Genomic DNA, 27,968 nt, shown 5'->3' with positions numbered 1-27,968 from the left:
ATTATCTACCCATCTATATATATGGGGGGGGGGGGAGGGAGAGAGAGAGATGCAGAATAATTATGGAACATTTCTCTTTTATTTCCCATCCCTCCTTAAAACCATCATTACTACCTGAGCAGCATCGATCTTCTTGGCAATGCTCTGCTTTGAGTTGGTCATAGCTTCCAGCTTGCGAGCTGCATTTTCCACTTTGGCTGTTAGCACATCCAGACCCTGAGATACCTGCTGGGCCTTCTGCATGGCCACTGGCGAGGCTCCTTGTCCTCTGCTCAAAACAGATGTTGTCATTGTACTCTCTCAAATACTTACTGGCAAAATATCATGAGAAGCACTAATATGTCATTTTTGTTAACATGCTTGTCTTTTTCCTTTCCCCTACTACATCTGGGATAGCACAAGAAAACAGAAGAGATAAAGCAAAACACCCAAACCATCCACTTTCTCCTTTGGCTTTTAAAAATATGCATTAGCTTCCTGGAACAGCATAACCACTTTAGAGACCAGCCTGCAAATTTCAATAATAATGATTCTCCTTTTGATGGTGATTACATAATCAAGTCTGAACTTCAGGGGGAAAATGTGCTTGTGATCTTCTTGCTACAAGGGTTTTGTTACCATAGTAATGTGTGCTTTAGAAAAAAAAATCCCATTAGATTGTCTTATTTATGGGCAAGTATACATTGAAAATGTTTCAGGAAGCAGCAAGCACAGTATTACTGAAAGCACATGACACTAGGACCAAGTAGATCTGTGTTCAAATCCTGGCTCCTGGGACCTGTGAACCTTGTTTACAATGGGCTTCAGCTTTGTAACTTATAAAATGAGGGGTGTGCAGGTAACAATACTTGCCCTGCTTACCTAACAGAGTGGCTTCAAGCAAAAAAAAAAAAAAAAAAAAAAAAAAACCTTGAAAACACTATGTCAATAAAGTACGAACATATAATTACTACTGTTATTAAATTGTCATGATTATTAAAATGAACCTAATAATAATCTTCAAGTCTACCTTCTACTCCTATGCAATCTATAAATATCAAAACCAGTTGTCACTGAGGTGACAAGAAACTGTTGTTTTCCATCACATTCTTAAAGAACTAATTTTACTATTTTCCTCTCCCAAAAGTGATACACTTCTAAAAATGATGAGCATTATTAGAAACTTGTTTTCTTTTTGTAAGAGACTTTCCAAGTCATAACAAAATACGATTTGCCACATTTTTATAAGCTCATATATTTTTTAAATTTTTTAATGTTTTTTTAGTTTTGAGAGAGACACAGAGAGCCCAAGCAAGGGAGGGGCAGAGAGAGAGAGAGGGAGACACAGAATCCAAAGCAGGCTCTGTCTGTCAGCACAGAGCCCGACACAGGGCTCGAACCCACAAACCGTGAGATCATGACCTGAGCCAAAATCAAGAGTTGGGCACTTAACCGACTGAGCCACCCAGTCACCCCTCAGGTATTTTTAATCCACTCGGTCTGGTAAACTCAATGATGGGGTGGCAACTTTATCAGTTGGTATAATGGCATGGCTTATCCTCTTAACCTGAGCTTCTGATTTTAGGATGAACTCCAAAACATCTTTGCTCCCCTTTAAAGTAGCATGGATCTGTCATTCATTTATCTATCTTTTCAAATTCATCCTTATTGGGGCACCTGGGTGGCTCAGTCAGTTAAGTGCCCAACTCTTGATTTCGACTCAGGTCATGTTCTTATGATTCGTGAGATCAAGCCCCACTGATAGTGCAAAGCCCGCTTGGGATTCTCTCTCTCTCTCTCTCTCTCTCTCTCTCTCTCTCTCTCTCTCTCTCTCTCTCTCCCTCCCTCTGCCCCACCCCACTCACACACACTCTCTCTCTCAAAATAAATAAAATAAACTTAAAAAAATAAATTCATCCTTATTTTTCATCTAAACCAATATGTGAAGTAATGAACTCAAATACTATTTATTGCCAGGTATATAAAAGATATATATACCTTTTATTTGTACTTGAGGCTTCCCTTTTATGTGCAGAGGAGTGGAAGACTTTGGGGATTTAATTTGCTTTTTTCCTTCATATCTAGTAATTCATGATGAGAAACCATGTTAGTATAAAAGTCCAATTGTGAAAATGTAAAAATATTGATGGGCTACATAATTTTTCATTCAAAATAAAAAGTTTACTGAGCCCCATGAGAGGAAAAATATATCCTTACAACCTAGAAACCCTAGGTGAAAAGAAGAGTATCAATGAGGAAATTGTTACTGAGTTTCAGCCACTAAAATGTTAAATAGCTAGGCATATTTAAGAAAAGCTAACAGGGGGATAGCTTTCTAATCTTTCATCAGGAAAGGATATTGCAGACTCCAGTGTGAAGAAGGCCCAGAGCTCCCTTCCCTGTTCTAGCCTTTTCTCTTTACAGATTTATGGCCGATCCCATACAGCAGCCACCTTGTTCTCTTGCTCAAATTCATCTTTCTCTGAACACATACAACTGTGTATTTGAGAATTCCAAGTGAAAACTGTCTACCACACTGTGAAAAGGCTGCAGACAAAAGAGCCAGCAGTGAGAAATTAGAAGAGCCAAGAATCTTGTCAAACTGCATTGGCATTTCTCCGAATGGGAACAGAACTTCTTTTTGTCCTTTCTGTAAAGTTCCTGTCATGCTCATGACAGGGGAGACTGCTCCACAGCAGAAGAAAAAGGCTCACTGGGTTCAATGAGATCACATTTATTTATGCAGTTCCTTCTCCCCTACAAGGTAGAGATCCTAAACCTGAAACCTCTGGAGTTCCCAGGACTGCAGTGAATCCACGATCCTCGGGAAATTATACATAATACTATAGGGGCAAGTTTATGTGCAACTTTTTACATAAAGATTAATGGCTCTCATGAGATTATAAAAATTATTTTGATCCAAAAAAGGTTAAGAAGCACTCCTTTAAGAGCTGTATTCTTGGGGCACCTGGCTAGCTCAGTCGGAAAAGGGTGTGACTCTTCAACTCAGGGTCACAGGTTCAAGTCTCATGTTGCGTGCGTGCAGAGATTACAAAAAATAAATAAACTTTAAAAAAACTGTATTCTTTTTTTTTTAATTTTTTTTAATGTTTATTTTTGAGAGGCAGACAGAGACAGAGTATGAGTGAGGGAGTGGCAGAGAGAGAGGGAGACACAGAATCCAAGACGGGCTCTAGGCTCTGAGCTGTCAGCACAGAGCCCGACGTGGGGCTTGAATTTACAGTGAGATCATGACCTGGGCCGAAATCGGCTGCTTAACCTACTGAGCCACACAGGCACCCCCAAAAAACTGTATTCTTAAGTTTATTCTGTTAATACATTTGAAACCAAGTGTAATGGTGTACAACATGTCAAGGGGTTATTTCTGAGGCCTGTTTGTATGGAGACCCTATATATTCCAATTATCTCAAGATGTTTCATGACTTTCTTGAAGCCAAATTAAACTTCATCTACACTAGTATTTCATATTTCAATTTTTCCTCAATGCTGATATTATAAAAGTCCATAAAAATGAGGATAATCTTTTAGAGCTGCATTAACTCTATGGCTGAGTTTCAAAGAAGCCTATATTATACTGAGTTTTCTTAACAGTAAACTATATAGATTTAGTTTACAGGGGGAAAAGTTCTAACAGTCAAGTCTTAAAGGAAGTAAAAGAATTATGAAACCAAATGAATAATGACGAAATAGAGACTCAAAAGTCTACAAATAACCAACTTACAGGATAACCTATTTAACTGGATTTTAGAATAACATGAAATAATTCTAGTGTTTTCACTCTTTGTTTCTTTTTACCCATCCTTCATAAAAGATATGGCTACCCATGCCAGACTTCACCACTGTCCCTTATTCTTTCTAAGCCTATGGCTAGAAACTAAGATACCATATTTCTATTTCTATTTCAACCTTGCTACAAAGCATCTGCTACTTTGAAAGTTTATCAAAGGAGAAGTTCACTTCAATCTTGAAAGAATTAATAGAGTATAAAATCTGTGTTGTCCATTAGTCAAAAATAACACAGGGAAATTAGCAGAGACTTGGTCTCTGAATTACTTTGTCAGGAGTGAGATACGATCTGTTACCTAACTTGGGTAAGAGTAGAGCAATTTTACCGGGCTCGGAGTTCAGCCACTTGATCAGTCATCTGCCCCAGCATTTTACAGGTTCCCAGGATCTCTCTGCGTTCTTTGCCTGCACAGAGTTCACCAACTTTTCCAGCTTCATCTAAGATCTGTCTGATGGCCTGCTCACCAGCATCCCCTAAAATAAAGAGATACTCAATATCCTCACTGTTGACATATTAATTATTTAGAAAGGATACTTTACAAGTCATTTCATTCATGAAGGAATGGGTGATTTTTTGAAGACAAGTGAATAGAAGGCAATACATCCGATAGCTAACAGCCAAGCAGTGCCCTTATAAGCAGAGGGTGAGGTTTTAACCACAGATACTTCTAAAAAAAAATACTTGGAACCATATCCATCTGGAGATGATAAGCAGCTTGTGGTAAGAATACAGATGATGAAAATAAGCTCTACTAATTTAATACTACTTAGCACCTCTAACCTCCATTAGGCTTTTCACATTCATTCAAATATTAATCTAAAACTGAATATTAGATTAGAAAATCCATAAAACCCAGCTCAATAACCCATTTGGGTCTTTACGTAAGTCAAATTTTCTTTCCAATTCTTATTGGCATCATTTAATCTGCTTAATTAAATACTTTTTTGACATAAATGGAAATCTGCCCAATGGGAACTAGAAAGAGAAGAGTTTGGGTTTTTTTTTTTTTAATATTTATTCATTTTTGAGAGACAGAGAGCAAGCATGAGTGGGGGAGGGGCAGAGAGAGAGGGAGACACCAAATCGAAGCAGGCTCCAGGCTCTGAGCTGTCAGCACAGAGCCTGACGTGGGGTTTGAACTCACGGACCACGAGATCCTGACCCAAGCTGTAGTTGGGTGCTTAACCGACTGAGCCACCCAGACTCCCCTAAAGACAACAGGTGTTTTTTTTTTAAATAATTTTTTTAAGTTTATTTATTTTGAGAAAGACAAAGCAAATGGGGGAGGGGCAGAGAGAGAAGGAGAGAGAGAATCCCAAGCACACTCTGCACTGTCAGCACAGAGCCCAATCTGGGGCTCAATCTCACGATCCATGAGATCATGACCTGAGCTGAGACCAAGATTTGGGCACTTAACCAACTGAGCTACCCAGATGCCCCAAGACAAGAGTTTTTATTCAGAATAATTACCTTTCTGATTCAGGGAAGAAGTGAGCCAGTATTCTGGCAGAGAATGCCCACTTCAGCTTGGTTTATTCCTCCATGATGAGAGGTGATTAGTCTATGCCGTTCATCTTTTTAAGGACCAGTAATGCTTCAATTAGTCAAAACTATCAGAGAATGGAGTATGCCCCTAAATGTTGCAGTAGTTATCTCAGAATTATGAGATTATGGAAAGACCCTCTTTCTTTATTTGTTTGTTTGCTTGACTTTTCGCTTTTTACTGTATCTGTCAGAAAAGTAGAACCAGTGGGTTACCTGGAGAGGCACTGGGATCACGGAGCCAACCCTTGGCCTGGTTCAGTTTGGAGTCTATGGAGGCCAATGCTCTCTTCATGGCTTCAGTGTCCTTTTGAAGAGAAACACCACAATTATTTTCTTTGCAAAAACTGAGATACTATGATACAAAGTAAGACAGAGAAAAAGTTACAGCACTTAACATACAATAGCTAATGTAGTCCTAAAACAGCCTTAAAAATACTCTCATCACACCAGAGTGCTTATTTCTGTCAAAATGCAGCATTGTGCATGCAAATCTTCAGTTAATTCTATTTTGTTTTCTGGTTTCTCTATTGCTAGACTGTGAAAACTGGTAAAATCACTCAAGCCAAAAGATGCTTAATGTCTGCAGCAGGAAAAAGCCCTGTTGTCACATGCCTCATTATCAGCCTTTCCACTCATCTAGCGCAACCCTGGCAAAGCCCTCCCTGCATCAGGGAAGCCTCATTAGCATGTAGCGCCACAAATCACAGTTCTTTTACATCTTATTTTGAAATACACAAACACTGGATGATGCTTCACTATACTTAATTAATCTGAAAAACTTGGAATTACTGGTTGGAAAAAAACTGAAAATTTTAATCTAGCAATTTAGTTTTAATTCCACAAATAAACCACTGAATGTAATGTAAGAAAAAAGTGTTTTTCTGGCCTTCCCTGCCATCCTCCTCACCCTCCTCATTCTTCGTTCCTTTACCATCCTAACCTGGAAGGAGAGGCAGAATAAAATAAAGCGTGTCTCAATTTATTGCTTACAATCAGGATTCAAAATGGCTAGCATGAAACTACCATAAAATCTCCCAGGATATGGCATGAGAAGCTGAAACAGACTAAAACTATACCTATAGTTTGATGAAGTTTTTAAAATTTCATCAAAGTTTTACTCTAGGGAACTGGCTCTTAGAGAGTTCATCCATCAAAGCATGGATTTAACCTCTGAAGCTCTGGGCAATGCCCTGAATCCTTAACTTTTTTTCACTTTCCAATCCTGCAAAACTGGGGTTCTTAAAAGTGTTGTATCACCATGTTTCCACACGGGGGCACAAGGAGCATTCCCCCCCCCCCCCAACTTTTAATTCAAACAAGAATTAGTACAGTATACTAATACAGAGTAAGTGCTGACAACGCTCACAGGCCTAAGGTCAGCAGCCTGACCACAGTTTTTCCAAAGTACCTACTCACATTATAAGGACTCTCGGCTTTAGGATTTCTTCCTTCCCCATTTAAACAGATAATGACTGCTCTCCGTTTTAACCCTGGCTATCAAAGACTCTGAATAGCAAATTCTCAGCCACAGCAATGAATGAGAAGTGAACTAAATTACTGAAAAAATGTAAAGAAAATATTTTCTATTTCTAAGTTATTTGGAATTATGGGGCTATCTATCAACAGAAGGCAGAGAGTGTCATGACAGTATTTCGAAATCCATTTGTAATTAGTACAAGCAGACAAATGGCATTTTTTAAGTGCTTTCGTTCTCAATGGCTTAAATATCTGCTCCTCCTCCATCTTGTTCTACGGCAAAGCCTGCCTTTAAAAGTCAGCATTAGCATGATTCCAAATTAGCAAGGCCCAAATCAATACCTGTTTAGAGAGGCTCGGGCAACTCCCAACCTCAGAGAATTAGATAGCCGTTAGTGTCTAATATAAGTTATAGGACTTCATCTGGATACAGAAAAAAAAAATCACGATCTCTGACCGAGGCAATATGCACACACTCTGAAGAGAAATCATATCCACGTAAAAATACTTCATAACCATTTCCCTAACACACTATGTTTTTAGTGAAATAAAATCAGAGATTTATTGCATTTCAAAAACCTAAATTCACAGGAACAAAGATCACATTTTGTGTGTGTCTACTCTAGCATTAATGGCTACTAGTTTGGGGCTCCCTGGCTGGCTCAGTCAGTAGAGCATGCAACTCTTGATCTCAGGGTTGTGAGTTTGAGCCCACGTTGGGAATGAAGACTACTTAAAAAAAGATTAAAAAACAAAAGATTAAAAAGATTAATTTGGAAACTAACTTTGAGGATTTCTTGCAAGTCAAGTTGTTTTAGGTATTTCTTCCCTTCATTTCTTTATTGAACCTCAAATTTAAATATAATTTAATTTTACATGAGGCGCCTGTGTGGCTCAGGCAGTTAAGCGTCCAACTTTGGCTCAGGTCTGATCTCACCACTGGTAGGTTCAAGCCCCGTGTCAGACTCTGTGCTGACAGCTCAGAGCCTGAAGCCTGCTTCAGATTCTGTGTCTCCCTCGCTTTCTGACCCTCCCCCACTCACACTCTGCGTGTGTCTTTCTGTCAAAAATAAATAAACATTTAAAAAATAAATAAATATAATTTAATTTTACAAATTAAGAAACAAGGGCTCAGTCCTACAAACCCAACTGATCTCAGGTTTGCTGACATCAAACCCATGAACTTTTTCCTTTTACCAAAAAGAGCTGCCAAAGATTCTACTAATCTTATGTTATGCAGGTCCTTGCCTTGTTGATGTTGGCTTGGGTTAATAGTGCCCAGAAAATAAGCTCTAGAAATCAAAATCATAATCCTCACTAACCTAAAGGAGTTATTTTATTCCCCATTGCCCAAAAAAGATTTGAAACATAATGACAAAAAAGTGGCTTTGCTCTACTCAGTACCCTCAAAACTAATTGTTTTTTTCCTCCCTAATAAAGCATCAATGACCACCACTCTTGAAGGAGAGAATCTAATTCTCAGGAAGTGAGTAATTGACTCCTGAGTGGAAGATGATGTGGCATCAATAAATTAAAATTCAGAGGTGCTGGTTTTCCCCTAAAAAGCATCTACAGCAAAGTTGAAATGAAGCTGCAATTTTAAACTGGGAATTTCAATTAGTTACCAAAGTTTTTAATAGCCTGAATTTTAGATAATTTTGGTGTTTAAGACAATAACTGAAAGGACCACCTTAAATTCTTTCTGGAACAGAGCAAGTTTTGAATAAACATTTAAACATATTACATTTTAATGTCACATCTATTAAAATAAAAAATGTCCATGGGAACAAATATTTTGGTCTTCTAAGAAACCCATATATATTTCTTTTGAAGGGCAGTATTTATTATGGAATTAAAAGAATTGTCATAAGCAACATAAGAAGTATATTAATATCAAATATGATATAAACCAAGTGACTGAACAACTAGGACCAGAAGTCAATTTTGAGATATATTTATAAAGGGGGAAAATAACCATAACCCTGTGGTCAACCGTACTATGTACCACAGAGTTTTCATTAAGCCATGTGAAGCCTAAATACCAAGTACAATCTGGATATTAAATAGAAGGGAAAACAAAAACAAAAACAAACAAAAAAAACACACCTCATTTGAATATTTTCTCTGCAAAATCTCAAATTTGGGAAAGAGAGAAGTCTCCACCAATTTCTTCTCTGTTTTTTTTGTTGTTCTTTTTTTTTTAATGTTTGTTTATTTTTGAGAGAGAGAGAGAGAGAGAGACAGAGCGTGAGCAGGAGGGGCAAAGAGAGAGGAAAACACAGAACCCAAAGCAGGCTCCAGGCTCTGAGCTGTCAGCACAAAGCCTAACGTGGGGCTCAAACTCACGAACTGCAAGATCATGACATTGGGCTGTTAAGATCATGACCTGAGCCAAAGTCAGAAGCTCAACTAACTGATCCACGCAGGTCCCCTGTTCTCTCTCTCTCTTTTTTTAAAGAGTGACTGTTTTTTAAAAAGACCAGATCTAAGTGTGCAACTCTGGGGACAGCTGGCATGTCACCTCCCGCTATGGTCCCTTCTACAGTAAAACTCTTCTGAGTTCAACTTTTAAATGAAAAAACCACGGTGGCTGGGCACTGTCACACACCAGAAAGCAGAGGGACAACCTTAAAAGAACTCCTTTCTACACACCCTCCCAGGAACTGAAACGCTCCTGAAATGTAATACAAAGTGAGATCTAAAGAACACTGACTAGAACTGAGAACCAGAGCTCCTCCTACAAATAATCAAGAGGAACTGTAGTAGAAAAAGGGAGGTCCTACAATGCCATGTTCCAGAAAATTTGCAGTATGGGACTAAGGACCCCCTCTTGTTCACTGCCCAACCTACTCTCCCTTTTCCCACTGACACTTTCCCTCCCCACCTTTCCCTTCCCACTCTGTTCCATTCCTGGTGGCATTCCCCTCCCCCACCCTTAAATTAGTGTTTTAAACAAAGATGTTTCTGGAAAGCATAGACTGAGCAGAACAAAATTTTACAAACTACATTTAAGTGGTGGGAGAAAGTTGTCTACCCCTGAAATTTCAGAGAAGTTACTCTCCCAGACTTCAGTTCCCCATCTTTGAGAATACCTCCCTATCACCAAAATAAAAAAGAATAGCTTCCCAGCTCTAAAATTCTATGCCACCCTATGTGCACACAATCAGAGGTAGCAACTACAAGATCACTTGGATCAGAAGGGAAATCTCAATTGCTTTAACATTTTGGGCTTTTCTCCTTTTAGAGGGGAGGGGCTAAAATATCATAAATGCCTAATTAACTATTTATCTCAAACTCCAAGAGATAAGTCTTTTATTGTATTTGCTGCTAACATAAAACACTCTAAGATTCCTTAAGAAGCTCCATCATATTGTACACCTGAAACTAATATACCATTATATGTCAACTATATCTCAGTAATAAAAATAAAACACCTATAATGGAATCATTTTAATTAACTGATTCAATCTTAAATCATGTTTCATTTTCATAGTAGACATTCTAATAATAATATAAAAAATCCTCACATACAACCTTATTTTTTCAAAAATGATATAAAAATCAACCCTTAAATCTCAATGGTCTGTATTTAACAGCAAGTATTATAGGATCACATGTTCTAACCACTATTTCCTTCTTTGGTAGGATAAAGTAATCTTCGGTGTAAGACATCTGAGTCAGTCACTACATTTACTCACGACCAGCCTAGACCCACAGAAGGAGATCCACTACAAGAACTAGTTCTGAATAATAGCATCTAATGACTCAAGGAGCAGTTGTGGGAGTGCCTATGTAGGGCTCAAAAACTCTTAGCTTTTAAAATTTTTCTCACTTCCTTTTGATTCTCAGCATGCATCAACAAACAAGTAACATAAATACAAAAAAAAAAAAGAGATTAGGTATAAACTGCTAAATTTACAAAGGGTAGGATTATGATTGTGTTTAATTCACAAATTCTTTTGCTTCACAATGTATACTAAATTAATTTTTAATGATCACTATGACTGTTGATTTCAGGAGGGGAAAATTTTTACTTTCAAAATAAAATAAAGTGTTTAAAGTGAAAGTACTTTTAAATTTGTAAATCTGTAATTTGAAGGTAGGTATAAAAGGTAAAATAATTAGCTATCGCATTGCCTCTTTAAAAACTTATTTGGCAAGACGCACTTTTACCAAGAATTTTTTCCACTTACTTTCTTCCCCCACTTTTCTAGAGGAACCATCACTTTCCAGGAGAAAACTGCACCAATGGGGAAGCATGAAACAAGTATGGTAAGACAAAGTTAATTCTTTATTGGCAGGGTCGAGAGGAGGTAAAAGATATATGTAAATAGAATGAGGAGCCAGTGGTCAAAGACAGACATAAGGTCTGATTAACTCACTGCTTACAGCTGAGCAATGAAAGATGCATAATGCTACCAAACTAAAAAAATAACCAAAATCCTAGTTACCAATTTCCATTCTCAAGGTGAAATTTTTTTTTCTAAGCGTTCTTGCAACTAATAGAAACAATCAAACTTAAGGGGTAGGGTGAAGTAGAGTGAATGGGGATGGGGTTGGAAGTAAGATTTGTCATGTACATCTTTTTATAGCATTTTGATTTTTGAACCAGGTAAATGTATAACAAAAGCAAAATGAGATTTAAAAATAAACATTTCTTGTTCATTCTGATGTGATTATATACTTGAGCTTCTTTCAGGTGAACTAATTTTATTTACTTTCTTTCATTCTGATAGTTGTATAGTACCCTAACAGTCTGGTTCCTTCCAGATCAGCATAAGACTAAAACATCTACAAGAATGTACACAGTGGGGACCAGGTCTGTTTCCCTTGTATATTTCCCCAAGTGCCTAATCCTTGTCCTGAAAAACTCCACTGACCACATTTAAAAAAAAAAAAAGAAGCATCTCTCAATGGAACTTGCACAAAATAAAGCTTAATAACACTTATTAACTAAATGATGGATAACTTTTCCCTTCCAAAAATAGAAAACCATTAAAGTCGTAATGCCTGCTCCTCTTTTTTGCTATTTCTCATCTGCTAGAAGCAAAGGAGAGAGAATAAGGAAAGAGATTAGATTAGGGGACCATGAGGTGATGGAGAACTATGGCTGATTCACAGCTTAGCAGGACATGCAGTGAACCACGAACTGAAGTTAGGAAAAACTTTAGATACACTTAACTTTTTCCCTTTAGATTTTGAAGGCTAGGATTATTGTGAAGGGCAGGTGCCCCATCTAAACTCCTTAGCCTACCCATTTCCATTATGGTTAAAATCTCAGCGACACATCTCCTAAAGCAAAATTCCGGAGCCTGCAAAGAAGACTGGTAGCAAATGCAAATACAGTGATGGCATCTGCTAGAAGTTTCCTTTCCTAAGAGCAGGGTCCACAGGTAACTTGGAGGTCACCCGGCTACTTGGAGAAACTTGCCCCTCAAATGAAGTCAGTAGGAATGACCAGGCCAAAACAGTTCTCAGGAGCCTGTTCAAAAAGATGAAAGCACCCACCAAACACAGAAAGTCTGATATCCCATAGTAATGTATTTTCTTTTGCCTTCCCCAAAGAAATAGCTCAATACGAGCCAGAGTCAGTCTGCCAGACACAGCCCCAAGTCCCAGATTAAACCACATTCTGACGCACATTCGGACACAGTGTTACACACCGGCACACGGAATAAGGCACGGCACACAGCACGAGAAAACCTCACAGACATGCTTTTTCTCTTTTTAAGCGAAAAAGAAACTAGAGGGCAAGAGAAAGCTTACCTTCTAAATGTGAGAAAAAGAATAAAACAAACAAGAGAACAAAAAAAAAGATGCATAAAGAAGTCATAACAGGGAAGTGAAAGTTGTCAAATATGCAAAAGCAAAATTAAGTAAAATATCAAAGACTTAAAATGATTTCACCATATAGATTTAAAATACAGTCTTAGAACTTGTTCAAGAGCTTTGTGCCTCTGTAAACAAATCCATAGTTAAGATAAGCTAATTTCCTTCTGCATATTTAGATTCACTTTCTGGGCAACAAGAGAGAGGGCTGGTGATTTTAAGACCGCAGCTTTGACCTTACCTTATAGGTGTCCTGGAGGATAAACACAGCCCTACTGCACACCCAGTGGAAGTCATATTACAAATCCCCTCTTTGCTACTAGCCTGCTGGGGGCTCTGGAAACACCATCTGAGTCACACGTGGGGAAACTGGATCCTGGAGTGTGTTTCCTCCACTGCTTGTATCTTGGGCTCTACCCAGGAAAGCGTAAACCCAAGTGCCCCTATTCTCCCAGAGAGTCACTAGACAGGGAGAAGCAGACCACAGTAGCAGCAACACAAGACCACCGCGACTAGGCTCTAGAAGAAATCCACCAACTCTTTTGGAGTCCAGGAAGAAATTCTAGATAAAGGGTGAATAGGACCCTCAAAAGAGGTTTTCACGAATGTGCAAACTAATATTTTAATTAAGCTTTCCTTAAGGAAAATGGTATGCTGAAGGGACACACCTAGAAATGCCAACAGTTTCCTCTGTAGATTTCTTAGTTCAAAGGTTGGTTAAGGAAAAGTTTCCATAAAATTCAGTCACAGGCATATTCTGTATCTTACTTAGTCACCTAGCAACAACCACCCACATAAAAAGGGAGGGTTCCCACCCAGGGGAGTAGACACCACATCAGAATTCCTCCACCAGACCAGCGAGGGTCCAGCTTAAAGAAAAAGCTACACATCTGAGCCTTCAACTGGCCATTCACCCCACATACCCATTTCTTTGTTCTAGTCTGGGGCAAAGTAAATTTGCAAAAGCAGCAAGTAACCCATGAAACCCATGAAGAGTGAAGTAGAAATTATTTCATAAAATCTGAGTACTCTTACGCCACCCACAATTACAAGATAAAATGTGAGGGGAGAATTCAGGAGTTTTCTTATTTCCCCTCTGAGAACACACACCTTGCTGGCCCAGGCATCTTCATCCCAAGAAGTGAGTTGTAATACACGGATGATCTCATTAATTTCAGCACTCATCTTTTCTACAGTAAAATTGCGATTTTTCAAAGCTTCTTCTATTCCTTGGTTTTTTGAATTTTTAGTTGTTACAAAAATCTTCATAGCTGTAAAAATAAATGATCAGAAACTAAGCTTAGAATTTAATCTTGCTGTATGACAACATTCACACAAGATATTCCATATTTTAGTACATGTTTTGGGTTTCTAAGATCTTAAAAAGAATATATTAGTTTGGCTCAGTTGATGGAACGTGAGACTCTTGATCTCGGGTTGTGTGTTTGAGGCTTACATTAGGCGTAGACATACCTTAAAAAAATAAAATCTTAAAAAAAAGAATACATTAAAAACAAAACAAAACAAAACAAACAAAACACTGAAGGCTGCCAATGAAGTTCCAAGATCAGCAACCTTAAGGTACAAGACATCACTACAAATGATCAGGGAGCTAATCTGACATGCATATATAGATGACCTATAATCCCAAAATGTCCAATATCCTTCTAAATCAGTTATCATCACAGCCCTAACACTGTGCCCCATCTAATGCACACCCAATAGGACAAGACAAAAACAGTCAGTACAACTGTAACTGGAGTATGCTCCTGCACCCAATCCTAATGAAGATCCCAAAATACTGAGTTTATCTTTCAGAGTTTCTCTCAACATGTAGTAGGAACCTTTTAACCCCCGAAAGTACAAGAAAGTACTGATAATTTGAAGCACTAGAGAAAGAGAATATCTTCCCATAAAATAACTAAAATTGTGAAGACAAAGACTAACCAACACTTTACTGAGTTACCCAGATCAGAAAGAAATCTTGCTCCCAAAACTCTTCTATCACATGGAACAGCTGGCCTCAAAAACATTTCCCATGGAGATAGTAAGACTCTACTCACAAATGTTTTGTTTTCTGGTTCATATAAGGGCTTTCTGAGCTCTTACATTCACCTCTCCTTTTTTAGCTACTACCTGAAATGCCAAAGCAGGAAGGCAGGATCTGGGGGTGCCAGGACATGCCCTACAAGATTTTGAAAATAGGAAACAAAACAAACAAAAAAAAAAGACAGACTATAGAGCTGCCCTCTGACAGTTAAACTAACCCTTAACTTGACTAAGATAACTTATGTGAACCATGAGGTATCTGGTACATACTACACACCCAATGAGTGTAGCTCCCTCTTGCTAGCTGAGACAGCAGCCACCATGTTTGCATTTCTGGGCTCTACCCAGTGGAAAAGAAGTCCCATCTGGTACACTAGCTCTGTACAGTTCAATTTATTTTAGGAAAAACTGTGGACTTTGGGTTCACTTCTTTGTCATATAGTACTCTATAATATCCATTCCAGCTAATTCTTTTTTCATAACACAAATAAAAGTGTCAATATTCATATGCCCATAACTATAGTTTCTAGACATTCTACCTCCTAGAAAAGGAGCCTAGTAGAACTATGAGAACAGAGCTGGGCAACAGGAAAGGCAGCTTCAAACAAAGAGTAGAAGAAGGAGGACATTACAGAAGATGAATACTGGTTCTTAGCCAATCAGCTACAGCCATCAAGTAACACCCAATCTATCAGGTCTCATTTTTACCCAGCCTGAAGGACATGCAACCAAGCAGCAAAAGAAAATGAGCTTCAGGAGTTTAGAATATAGTGACTTTTTTTTCCTGTAAGATAATGTATAGGCAGAAAATACCTGAAATGAGAACTGGCAGCAACTCTTTCACAGTGTTCATGGAGTTCACCAACATCACTCGGTGCTCCTGGTGAGTCAGTTCCTGCTGCCTTTCATCAATCATCTTGGCCATCTTTGTCATTCCTGGGGCATAAGGAATAAATTGTGCAGGGTGAGTCATGAAACGATCCAGATTCACTTTCTGAGCCTAGATCCATTACGAATGACTACAAAAGTCCAAACTGATTGTCGGCTTATTTAAACAACAGATACTGTCACTGAACTGTAGCATTTTTGATAAAAATTTTTCAGGGCAGCTGTAACAATGCAACTTTATTCATTTCATTAAAAGTAATTTGTTAAATGTAAATCCAAACTATGACATAATTTTCACATGGTTGACATATAAAATATATTATATCTATATATTATAAATAATATAAATAATATATATTATAAATAATATAAATAATATATAATATAATGTATAATTATAACATAAATAATATATTATATGTATATAAAATATAAAAACGTATTTGTGAAAAACAAATATGTATTTGCAAAAAATGAATAAAAATATTTTGCCTGGTTACTACACATACCAGGTTCACATAATGTATCTGGCCACTGCACGTATGTAAGAATGACATGCAAGCTGAGGCACCTGGGTGGCTCAGTCAGCTGAGCGTATGACTTTGGCTCAGGTCATGACCCCGCAGTTAGTGAGTTCGAGCCCCACATCAGGCTCTGTGCTGACAGCTCAAGGTCTGGAGCCTGCTTCTGGATTCTCCCTCTCTCTGCCCCTCCCCTGCTCATGCTCTCTCTCTCTCTCTCTCAAAAGTAAAAACATTAAAAAAAAAAAAAAATAGTAAAAAAAAAAAAAATCTCACGCGAGCTTAGTACTGAGAATCTAGTGGCTGAAAAAATCTTAAGAATTACAATAATGTGTTTTGTTTTCATCTTTATATTTTCTGTACTTTCCGATTTGTCCAAAATAAGCATGTACTATTTTTATAATTAGAAACAAATAGAAATATTATAAAAATAATTATACTAAGGACAGCAATCAAAAGCATCTGGTGTTTTGGAACTGGCCTGCTAGCACTTTTTGTTTACTTTGGTTATTATTCAAAGGTGCTATGTGATTCTCTCAAGCTTTGGTTTTCAAACTGCTCTTAAGATTTCTTAAGTAGTTTCACAGATCATCAAAGGATACCAAAGAGGGGTAGGAAAGGAGGGGTTGCCCCTGCCTCATTCAGAATAGTTCCATTTTTGTCTTTTATATGTTGGGATTCCATGTAATATTTTATTTGAAGAAATAAACTTTATTTTCCCAGTGCTATGGGAAAGTTTAAAGAATACTGCTCTAAAGGCATTTCCTGGTGATCTTCAAAGATGGCTCAGAGAAAGTCTTAACTGCCATAAGTTTACAGAATGACTATATCGGAACCTCATGAACACACTGTGAATTAAAAATCATTTCACCTAAGGCAAAAGACTCTTATGAGGTGGTATGTGATCTTTACTACTGATAAGTTGAACATCTGAGGTTGTCCTGTCATTGGTCTCAATCATACTTTAAGGACCCTCAACTTCATGTTATATGCCTATAACAGAAAAAGCTGGTATCTGTTCATGTATTTTGAATATTCAATTCTCAGGTGACTAAACAATCATTTCAAAATGAGACTTAGTCACAGTAGCTCTTCTCTTCTTCCAGGTCTGATTATATTATGCAGCCTCGGGCTAGGGCATGAATCCATAATAGTAGGCAGGCTAATTAACAAGATACGAGGTCATTAAGAGCTACAGGCCAGCTGGCAGACAGTGAAGGAATGCTGTATAATATGGAATGGAGGGGTCAGAATTCAGGGTGGCCTTAAGCATTACAGTAATAGAAAAGTATTTCCTATATTCTCCAGCAACATTTACAATGTCTAGTTTAATTCATTAGGCAGGGCCAGGATTTGTAGAAAGCAGATTCAGCTTTCAGAGACAATGATATCTCCTCAGTAGAAACACAGTGTCAGCTCCATCAGCAGAGTACAGATACCTCAAAACCCAACGTGTCATGACTAATCTTGGGCAAAAAGCAGGAGGGAGTACTCCTTTCACCTTGATCAAACTGGACAATCTCTCAAAACTCTTTATTATAAAAACTGGACATGACTAACCTGGTCCAAGATTCTTTGTGTAAGTGACCAAATCTTCCATAGTTTCCACCACCTCTGCCACTGTAAGATATTCCAAAATTCCTTTGCAAACTCTAATAATTTTACGAACCTGAAAATAGATTTCATATTTTAGTCAAATGAGTGAACAATAAGTAGAAAACATGCTAATTCAGATGTGCAGCTCTTCGACATCTTCCCATCCTCAACAATCATCAATCCTCCATTATTACCTTTAAGACTATCTTTAAGACTTTTGCCTGGAAGAGGTCTGCATGGGCCTCAGATTGCCTACCTCAGCCTCATCGAAGGTGAGGAGCAGGTCTGATGTGCCTGAAAGGATGCCCCTTGACCCATCGATAAGATAATCTCGAGCAGGCACCGAGTAAGGATCTGATTGAAGCATCTGGGCTGCCTGAACAAGCTTGGTACAAGCATTCTCCACCCTGCGGGGAGGAACTTGGAGTTAATTCACTGGCAGAACCAAACAGAAGAATATCACGTGGAATGCAAAGAATGAAGGGACATATCCACATTTTTTTACTGCATGGAAAATTGCCAAGACCAATTTACAATAGGATTTTAAGATTTTAACTTTTAAAATCTACAATTAAGGGGGTACATCCATCCATCCATTCATTCATTCACACATTCACTCATTCACTTCACTAAGCCCTTGTTCTTTGTTATTTCCTGGCAACAAAAAATGATGACAAAATGTTTTAGACCTTTCAGTTTAGGTTGCTATATATCTCTGCAACTCCTTTGTTTCCTTCTTCCTCGCCCCATAGACACTGCCGTTAAAAGACACCACACAAAGAACGAAAATCCTTAACAACAGTTTCAGATTTAATATCTGAAAGTAAATTAAAATGCCAAAGCACTGTGTTAAATGAAATTTAATAATCAGATAACACAAAGGATTAGGAGGAAACAAAAAGTATGAAGTAATGCATAAATTCTCATTCATCTAGCTAAAAGGATTTGACAAATCCACTGGACTGTTTGAAAAGAGCCCTCTAACACTATGTTGTTAATTAAAAGGCCACTAGCATTAATAACCGAACCATTTATTGATAGTTTAATATTAAAACAGTTCAATAACATAGACAACCTGATCATACAGAATAAATGAATGAATGAATGAATGAATGAATGAAATCAATAAAGAACAGAGCCTCATTGATGTGGCTTTGGATCACTCTTAGAGGCCTGGTTGTTTACTGTTCCTTTTTAACTTTTAAATTAAATCTTTAATTTAACTTTAAGTTATATAGAATATGTATAGTCCTATATATGAAAGACAGTGAAAAATCACCTTCTTTCCACTATCTCCCAGACATTCAAATTCCATCTACTTGCAATTAATGTTACAAGTTTCCTCTGTATTCTTTAAAATAAAACATTTATGCATCTAGAAACAAAGACAGGCTTCTACTTTTTTATACAAATAGGATCATACTATTCATACTCTCTGCATTCTGCTTTTTCCACCTAATTTACCTGAGAAATGTTCTAATAAAAGTACATAAAGAGCCTCCTCATTCTTTAATATAACTATACAACTAGTCCATAATTCATTAGCCTGCTACAATAAATCACCTTGAAAAATATCATTTTAAAATGTATGTATCTGTAAGACACAATCCAGAAATGGAATTGCTGAGTCAAAGGTACAGACACTTAAAATTTTGACAAATGTTGCCATATTGCCAATCACAGAAGTTACTTACATTCCTAACACAATAGATGAGAGTACCTATTTCCTCACAGTCTCAACAACTTGGTATATAATCAAACTTAAGTTTATCTTCATCAATATGAAAGACCAAAATTAGATCACAACATAGTTTTTTATTAAGGTGTAAGTCACATAACATACAATCAGTCACTCTAAACAGTACCATTCAATGGCATTTAGTATATTCACAATGCCGAGCAACTACCACCCCTCTCTTGGGTCAAAACTTTTATCACCTCAGAAATGCAGCCTGAACTCATTATGTAATCACTCCCCATTTCCCTCTTTCCCCATCCCCTGGTAACCCCTAATCTGCCTTCTATCTCCATGAATTTACCTATTCTGGATATATAAAAAGAATCATGTACTATGCGACCTTCTGTGTCTGGCTTCTTTCACTTAGCATAAATGTTTTCAAAGTTCACCCAGGTCATAGTATATGCGTTACTAGTCTGCTCTTTTTCATAGCTGAATACTATTTTATTCAGCTTTGAAAATCTGATTATCCATCCATGTGTTGATGGACATCTGGGTTGTTTCCATCTTTTGGGAATTATGAATAATGCTAACATTCATGTACAAATTTCTTTTTTCTTTTTTTTCTTTTTTTGAGAAAAGGAGTGCAAGCGGGGCAGGGGCAGAGGGAAAGAGAGAAAGAATCACAAGCAGGCTCCATACCCAACATGGAGCCCCACTCAGGGCTCGATCCCATGACCCTGGGATCATGACCTGAGCCAAAATCAAGAGTCGGACACTCAACCAGCTGAGCCACACAGGCACCCCACTGTCATTATGTTTTAGATGTCTTTTATAAATATCATATAGCTACAGATTTTTTATCCAGCTAGGAACTTTTAACTTAGTAATTCAGCCCACTTAAATTCATTAATATTACTGATAACTTAGGATTATTTTCATATCTTATTACTTATTTTCTATATGGCCTGTAATTTTAATTCATTTTTTTTCTTTTTTCCTTATTTTATCTTTTGTTGGCGGGGGTGGGGGGGGTTGCTAGCTATTTCTATCTTTTTCTTATTCCCTTAAAGGTTATATACTCTGTCCTTTTTGTGGTCACCTTAAATATTTTAGCATGCATACTTGGCACATTAAAAATCTAAAACAGGGGCGCCTGGGTGGCTCAGTTGGTTAAGCATCCAACTTCGGCTCAGGTCATGATCTCGCGGTTAATGAGTTCAAGCCCTGCCTCGGGCTCTGTGCTGACAGCTCAGAGCCTGGAGCTTGCTTCAGAATCTGTGACTCTCTCTCTCTCTCTCTCTCTCTCTCTCTCTCTCTCTCCCTTTCCCACTCACACTCTGTCTCTCAAAAAATAAACGTTAAAAAAATTTTTTTTTTAATTTTTTTTTTTAATGTTTATTTATTTTTTCGAGACAGAGACAGAGCATGAACGGGGGTGGGTCAGAGAGAGAGGGAGACACAGAATCCGAAACAGGCTCCAGGCTCCAAGCTGTCGACACACAGCCCGACGCGGGGCTCGAACTCACAGACCATGAGATCATGACCTGAGCCAAAGTTGGACGCTCAACCGACTGAGCCACCCAGGTGCCCCCCCAAAATATTTTTTTTAACCTAAAATAAAAGCTGTCCTCTTAGCACAGTTGGCAGTGCATCAGTCTCGTGAAAATCTAAAATGAGTCAATATTTCTACCTCCTTCCCAAAGAATGATCTTAGCATGTTTAATTCCCAATCATCCCTTTCTGACCTTTATGCTACTGTTTCCAAGTTTTGTTTTATGTTTATGTTGTTTTCATGTATAATATGTCCTATCTTTCATCTTAACCTTTATATCTCATTAGATATTACATTGTTATACTATGTAAGTCAAAGTTTGTTTATATTTACCAACAAATTGTCCCATATTTTGGTTAATCATTCCCTCTTATATCTCAGGCCTTACATCTAGAATCATCTGACTTTGTCTGAATTGCATTCTTTAGAATTTTCTCTACTAAGAGAATGCTGATAACAATATGTATCCATTTTTGTTTGTTTGAAAATATCTATTTTGTCCTCCTACTTCAAAGACTATTTCTGTAGTACAGATTTCTAGGTTGACAGCTATTTTATCGCACATTGAAGGTATTATTTCACAATGATGTAACAGCAGAAGCAGAAAGATATAATGACAGAAGAAGTAAGAGAGATGCAGGGCTATAAGCCAAAAAATTGGGGCAGCTTCCAGAAGCTGGAAAAGGCAAAGAAATGGATTATTTCCTAGAATCTTCAGAAGCAACACAACTCTATTAACCCATTTTGGACTTCTGACCTCCAGAACTGGAAGATAATGTTGTGTCTGTTACAACAGTAATATGACACTGTCCTCCAACTGAAATTTACCAGGCATACAAATAGGCATGAAAACACCACCCACAATGAAAAGAAATCATTCAAAAACAACCCAGAAATGACACATATGACAAAATTAATAGACAAGAACGTTAAAACCATTATTATAACAGTATTCCATATGCTCAAAAGCTAAAGGAAAGATTGAGTACATTAAATAGATAAATAAAAGATATAAGAACAAGACTCAATAACTGGAGATGTGTCTCAGATACAAAAACAGACTTTATAAATTACTAACAGATAAGATATTGCATGAAAAAAAGATCAGTGAAATTCAAGTCATAGCAAGTAAAATTACCCAAAATTAAACAGAAAAAAAAGACTTGAAAAAATTAACAGATCATCAGTGAGATGTGGTACAACTCAAAGCAGCCTAATACATGTGCAATTTGAGTCTCCAAAGGAGAGAAAAGGGGGAAAGAGAAAACAGTATTTGAAGAGAGGATGACATAAAAAAAATTTTTTTAATGAACACTATAAAGCTGCAGGTCCAAGAAGCTCAATAAAGGCCAAACACAAAAAGCATGAAGAGAACTACACACATCATAAGGAAATTGCTCAAAACCAAGGTTGAAAAGAAAATATTTAAAGTAGTCAGAGAAAAATGACACTTTATATACAAAAAGACAAAGAATAACAACAGACTTCTTGCTAGAAACAATGCAAGCCATAAGACAGTGAAGCAAAGTACTGAAAGAAAAAAAAAACCATCAATCTAAAAATCTACACCCCAAAAAAAACACATTTCAAAAATTAAGGTGAAATAAAGATTTTTTCAGGTATATAAAAGCTGAAAGAACTCATCATCAGCAAACCTGAACTATAGGATATGTTAAAGGAAATCCTTCAGGAAGAAGGAAAATTATACCAGATGGAAATTTGGACTCACAGAAAAAAATGACAACTAACAAAAGACAAGAGGTTATAAATAACAAAATGTTAAGTACTGAGTAAATATTAAAAATTGTATTATTTAAATATGTTTAAAAGACAATTGACTAAAGCAAGAACTATTTTAAAAGTGAAGTTGAAAAAGGTAAATTTGATCCAGCTGGCTAGATAGACAGTGAGAACTGGCTTTGCCAATGATTAACGGCAGATGCTTTCCATAAATCAAATGAGCCAAATTACATGGAAACATTTAAGACAGGTATATAATACACAATATGGCAGAAAATACATGCTGTAAAACTAGTTACACTTATTTTTAAATGTTTATGGAATTTAAGAAACAAAACTAACGAGCAAGGGGAAAAAGAGTGAGAGAGAGAAGCCAAGAAACAGACTCTTAACTGTTAAGTACAAACTGATGATTACCAGAGGGGAAGTGGGTTGGGGGATGGGTGAAATAAGTGATGGGGATTAAGGAGTGCACTTGTGATGAGGAGCACTGGGTAATGTATGGAAGTGTTGAATTATTACATTGCACACCTGAAACTAACATAGCACTGTATGTTTACACTGGAATTAAAATAAATAAAAATGTTTCAATGAAAACTTTAAAATATTCAAGAGAAATATTTCAAAAGACCTTTAAGGACAGCCAACCACTCATTGAAGACATTTAGTTAAAGAGCACTGGCATCTTGCTTCAAGATATTTCATATCCATTCCCTCGAATTCAAACACCTCTCTCTCCCCCCTCTCTCCCCCTAACCACTACTTACTCTCTTAGACCCTGCCTTTAAATGACTCTTCTATCAGGAAACCATCCCAAATCTACAAGTACACCTCCTATGTGCTCCCATGAGACTGCTCACACCCTCTCAGTTTAGTTTTCTCTATTTCCCACAAGACTTTAAGTTCAACAAGGCTAAGAACCTTGTCTATCTTGTTCATTAATGTCTTCAGAGAATGCCCAACACATAACAAATGTTCAGTAAATATTTGCTGAATGAGTAAATAAATGAATTTTCACCCAGTATAGGCAGTCAGGAATTTTCACCCATAGAGATCATTAACTTTAAAAAGTCACAAAACTTGGTTTTGTTCCCAGGTGACATGAACCCTGATGAAATTAAAGCAAACAAACAAGAATCACAGAATGCAACTGTTGTACTACGCCTACTTGCAAGGATTCGATTACTGCCTAAGTGTTTCAAATTTGGAAAAAAATAAAAGAAAAATAAATAAATGAAAGGAATAACCATCATGGAGAAAAGAAACAGAAAAAAGATGATGAAATCAAAAGGCTTTGCAGGAATCAATTTGATTCTCCACTAATGGTTCCCTTGTGTGGTAAACTGATAGGTCTAAAACAGACACTGTACCATTTTTCTACAATAAGACATCTGATCTGTACATTAAAATTTAATGGCATTCATAAAAGCCAAACAAATCCCACCATGACTAACCAGTAGTCAGAAACAGACAGAAGTCTGTTTCGTCTGCGGAAAATGAGATTTTAAACATTCAAGCTGCCTCACTTCTTAAAGTGATCTCCTACTTTTTTTAAGTCTTTTATTTTTAATTTTTAAAAAATGTTTCTTTATTTTTGAGAGACAGAGAGCAAGTGGGGGAGGGGCCGAGAAAGAGGGAGACACAGAATTAGGAAGCAGGCTTCAGGCTCCAAAGCAGTCAGCACAAAACTCCACGTAGAGCTTGACCTCACAAAACACAAGATCATGACCTGAGCTGAAGTCGGATGCTCAACCGACTGAGCCACCCAGGTGCCCCAATCTCCTTTTTAACACAAATCCAAAATTTTTAAAAAGCATTTCAGAGAATGACAATAGGAAAAAGGTCTGTTTCCTAAATAATTATATTTCTTGACTCTATCCTAATAATATTGACTTAGATACTTTAAATCAATCAAGTGTATCACAAGTTAAAACTTCTCTCTGCCTTTGAGTCTTCAACATAAATTGAAAGAAAATTAAAGCATAGAAAATTCTTATGCTTTAGATCAATGGACTAATGACAGCCTCACAGGACCCAAAATATGTTCACTCATAACCTACTAAATCCATTCTCTCCAGAATTACACATGATATAACTTGATACAATTTAAGATATATAAAGATCCCAAACTACTCAGTTCCATGTGATTTCAGTGATCACTTTATCAAGCTTAAGTTTATGCTGAATTTTTAATTTAAGAAATATGAGAAAAACAGATCCAGAAATTATAAAGATTACCTTAAGTCATTTTTAAAGCTTCTACCAGAATGCATCCACTCTTAAATTACTTGAATTTAATTCTTCATCCATCTGTTCATCTAACATATTGAGGACCTACTACATGCTATAAGATACCCAGGAATAGAAAGTATTTTTAAGGGGTGCCTGGGTGGCTCAGTCGGTTGAGCGTCTGACTTCAACTCAGGTCATGATCTTGCAGTCCGTTAGTTCGGGCGTCGGGCTCTGTGCTGACAGCTCAGAGCCTGGAGCCAGTTTCAGACTCTGTGTCTCCCTCTTTCTTCTCTCTCTTCCCCAACTCATGCTCTGTCTCTCTCTTCTCAAAAATAAACATTAAAAAAAAATTTTTTTTAAAAAAGAAAGTATTTTTAAGTCCCTGCTTTTAAGGGGTTACAACTTTGGTAGGAGGAGACATACATGTAAACAAACAAATATAAATTAGTATTTAGAAGTACCTCCAGCAGAGGATAAGGGGACATAAAAGTAGAAGTAGTCCTTTTTACTTGGGAAATTAGGAAAGTGGTGATAGAGAAGGTGGAGACAACATTGCTCCTGCCTCAGAAGCTCAGCACTACTTATAAAGATGATCCTCTTCACAGCATCTTGGGAGTTGTTTTTCCAATGGGATAATATTCCCTCTCTCTCTTACCCTCCCTTCCTCTCTCTCTCTCTTTCTCTCTCTCTCTCTCTCTCTCTCTCTCTCTCTCTCTCTCTCTCTCACACACACACACACACACACACACACACACACACACACAGTTCTTTCTGTGAAAAATACCATGCATTTGCCATAAGTGTGGTTTGACCAGAGAGGGCAGCCTACTATCACTAAGTACAAGTAACTCATTCACTCTGAAACCAAACAATCTCCCATCTGCTTCTGTAAAAAAAAAAAAAAAAAAAAAATCAACCAGCAAATCCCAGCTCATTGATTCAGCAGAGGGAAAAAGAGAGTGCCCTGGAACAAAATAATGTCAGGGAGACAGTCTGATAGGCCTATTTAGACATATACCGCTCCATAATATAAAACTAAATGGGGTGCCTGGGTGGCTCAGTCAGTTGGGTGTCCGTCTTTGGCTCAGGTCCTGATCTCACAGCTCATGAGTTCAAGCCCTGCCTTGGGCTCTGTGTTGACAGCTCGGAGCCTGGAGCCTGCTTTGGATTCTGTGTCTCCCTCTCGCTCTGCCCCGCCCCCATTCACACTCTGTCTCTCTCTCCTTCAAAAATAAATAAACATTAAAAAAAATTTTTTTAACTGAAAACCTCTCTGAAACATTCAACAAGTGAAACTATACCTCACCTCAAAAAAACATGTTGGGGTGGTCAGGTGTGGGGGGGAACAATCCTATATCAAATCCACTGATAAAATCTGAACTGGGGTGCCTGGGTGTCTCAGTGGGTTAGGTGTCCGACTACAGCTCAGGTCATAATCTCGCGGTCCATGACTTTGAGCCCCGCGTCGGGCTCTGTGCTGACAGCTCAGAGCTTGGAGCTTGCTTCGAATTCTGTGTCTCCCTCTCTCTCTGTCCCCCCCCCGCCAAAATAAATAAATATTTAAAATAAAATTTTTTAATCTGAACTTAGTAAGTACAGCCATTTAGGTTTAGGTTATACATACTATCACACACACACACATACACACACACACACACAAATGCATTCTGTTTGCCAAAGACTGAAGTGCTATGGAGAAGAACACCTGAAAATTTGATTTCATGGAAGTCGGATTACCCTGGAGCACACCCAAAGAAGCATACATTTTGGGTCTTATCCTTTCAAGAGAGAGAGATGGTTAGGCCACAAGCATGTCCAATCGCACAAAACAACATTTGGAAAATGGGAAGGTAACAGACAAAAGAAAGAAAACACAATCAACTGGTCAGTGAGGCTTTCCCTACTGTGGCCACTGCGCCCAGCACCTCCATCACTGCCATTACCAACCAGGTTAGCCTTGACATAAGTATTTGGCAGGCAAAACGGCCTGTCAAGACTATTCCTTCTCTCATCTTAATCCCTGTTGAGGCTTTCCTTTCCTTGCCATCTAGGTAGTGTCTCTCAGAGGTCAAGAAAGGCCCAGATCACTTCCAAGTTTGAGAAGTCCATCATATTTAAAAATGAAGAAATGCCAAAACAGGGTCATAAAAATGGTTGGCATAGACTTAAGTGTTTACATTTAATAATTTTAATTGCATGAAAAACACCTTTTAAGGCTCCTTTTTCTCTATGACTATATATATGGTCTCATTTGAAAGGAATATTAAAGTCCAGGCCTGAGAGAGATGCCAGGGGGTAGGGTAAGGGTCAGGCTCTCAAACTCTCTCTGCTTTCCCATATTTAGAGCGTAGTCTCAGCCACAAGTATGATGAGTGAAAATGACTGCTGAGGCGTCAAAAATTCTCCCTTCACCAGGCATTTAAGGGTTTAAATTGTTAACCTGAGGAACAAGCTCCAGTGAAATTCCAGGCATCAGCAACTGGCAGTTCAAGCCTTTCTAGTATCCCTCCAATAGGAAGTACTGCCTCTATAATCCATTCATTTCATCCTCAGATCTTATATACATAGGATTAAAAAGTAATAATAAAAATAATGTGAAGATCACAAAAGACTCAGGGAGTTGTGTGAAAATAAACTTTTCTTTTATATACTGGCCATTTGGCATAAATTTTACTTTGAAATAGCAAAAGTAGATTCATCCTGTGGCATCCCAGAGCTAGGACTAGCCAATATGCTTTGGTCCCAGTGTTACCATTTTGAGAAAGGTCAAGGATCCTCAGCCATTAGTCATCTAGAAACCTGAGTGAAGGCCACAAGAATAGTTACGGTTTTTAGGAGGGAGTCAGGAACACAGAGTACAATGACAAACTTTAATCTAGTTCATGTAGCAAGTACACAGCAGCCACTCACCCACGTGTACACTGTGTGATAACACTAAAACAGGCTGTTCCAACCCTGTGCTCCCAGATTTAAAGATCCTACAGGCCTCATCCATGAATTATTCCTATCCCTTTCCTAACTCAGTGATAGCACAGGACACTGCATGTATACACCCAAAACTAAAATTAAAAA

At 37.7% G+C, this 27,968-nt stretch overlaps 1 protein-coding gene across 3 annotated transcripts in view; it reads right to left on the bottom strand.

Moving 5' to 3' along the window:
• The window catches only part of VCL (vinculin), a 110,254-nt gene that overhangs the window by 28,098 nt on the left and 54,188 nt on the right, over positions 1 to 27,968 (bottom strand). For all 3 annotated transcript variants that reach the window (XM_019444611.2, XM_019444610.2, XM_019444612.2), the window contains exons 3-9: positions 17,948 to 18,098; positions 17,656 to 17,764; positions 15,500 to 15,622; positions 13,748 to 13,908; positions 5,546 to 5,636; positions 4,113 to 4,260; positions 115 to 268 (exon numbers count right to left, since the gene is read on the bottom strand). In XM_019444611.2, coding sequence (XP_019300156.1) covers positions 115 to 268; positions 4,113 to 4,260; positions 5,546 to 5,636; positions 13,748 to 13,908; positions 15,500 to 15,622; positions 17,656 to 17,764; positions 17,948 to 18,098 — 937 coding nt within the window. The remainder of the gene's footprint in view (positions 1 to 114; positions 269 to 4,112; positions 4,261 to 5,545; positions 5,637 to 13,747; positions 13,909 to 15,499; positions 15,623 to 17,655; positions 17,765 to 17,947; positions 18,099 to 27,968) is intronic.

Source organism: Panthera pardus, unplaced genomic scaffold, assembly GCF_024362965.1.
Source record: "Panthera pardus isolate Hobbes unplaced genomic scaffold, ASM2436296v1 HiC_scaffold_22, whole genome shotgun sequence".
NCBI classification, from domain to species: Eukaryota; Metazoa; Chordata; class Mammalia; order Carnivora; family Felidae; genus Panthera; species Panthera pardus.
Note: the sequence above shows the minus strand (reverse complement) of the source record. Positions and strands in the feature narration are given on the sequence as shown.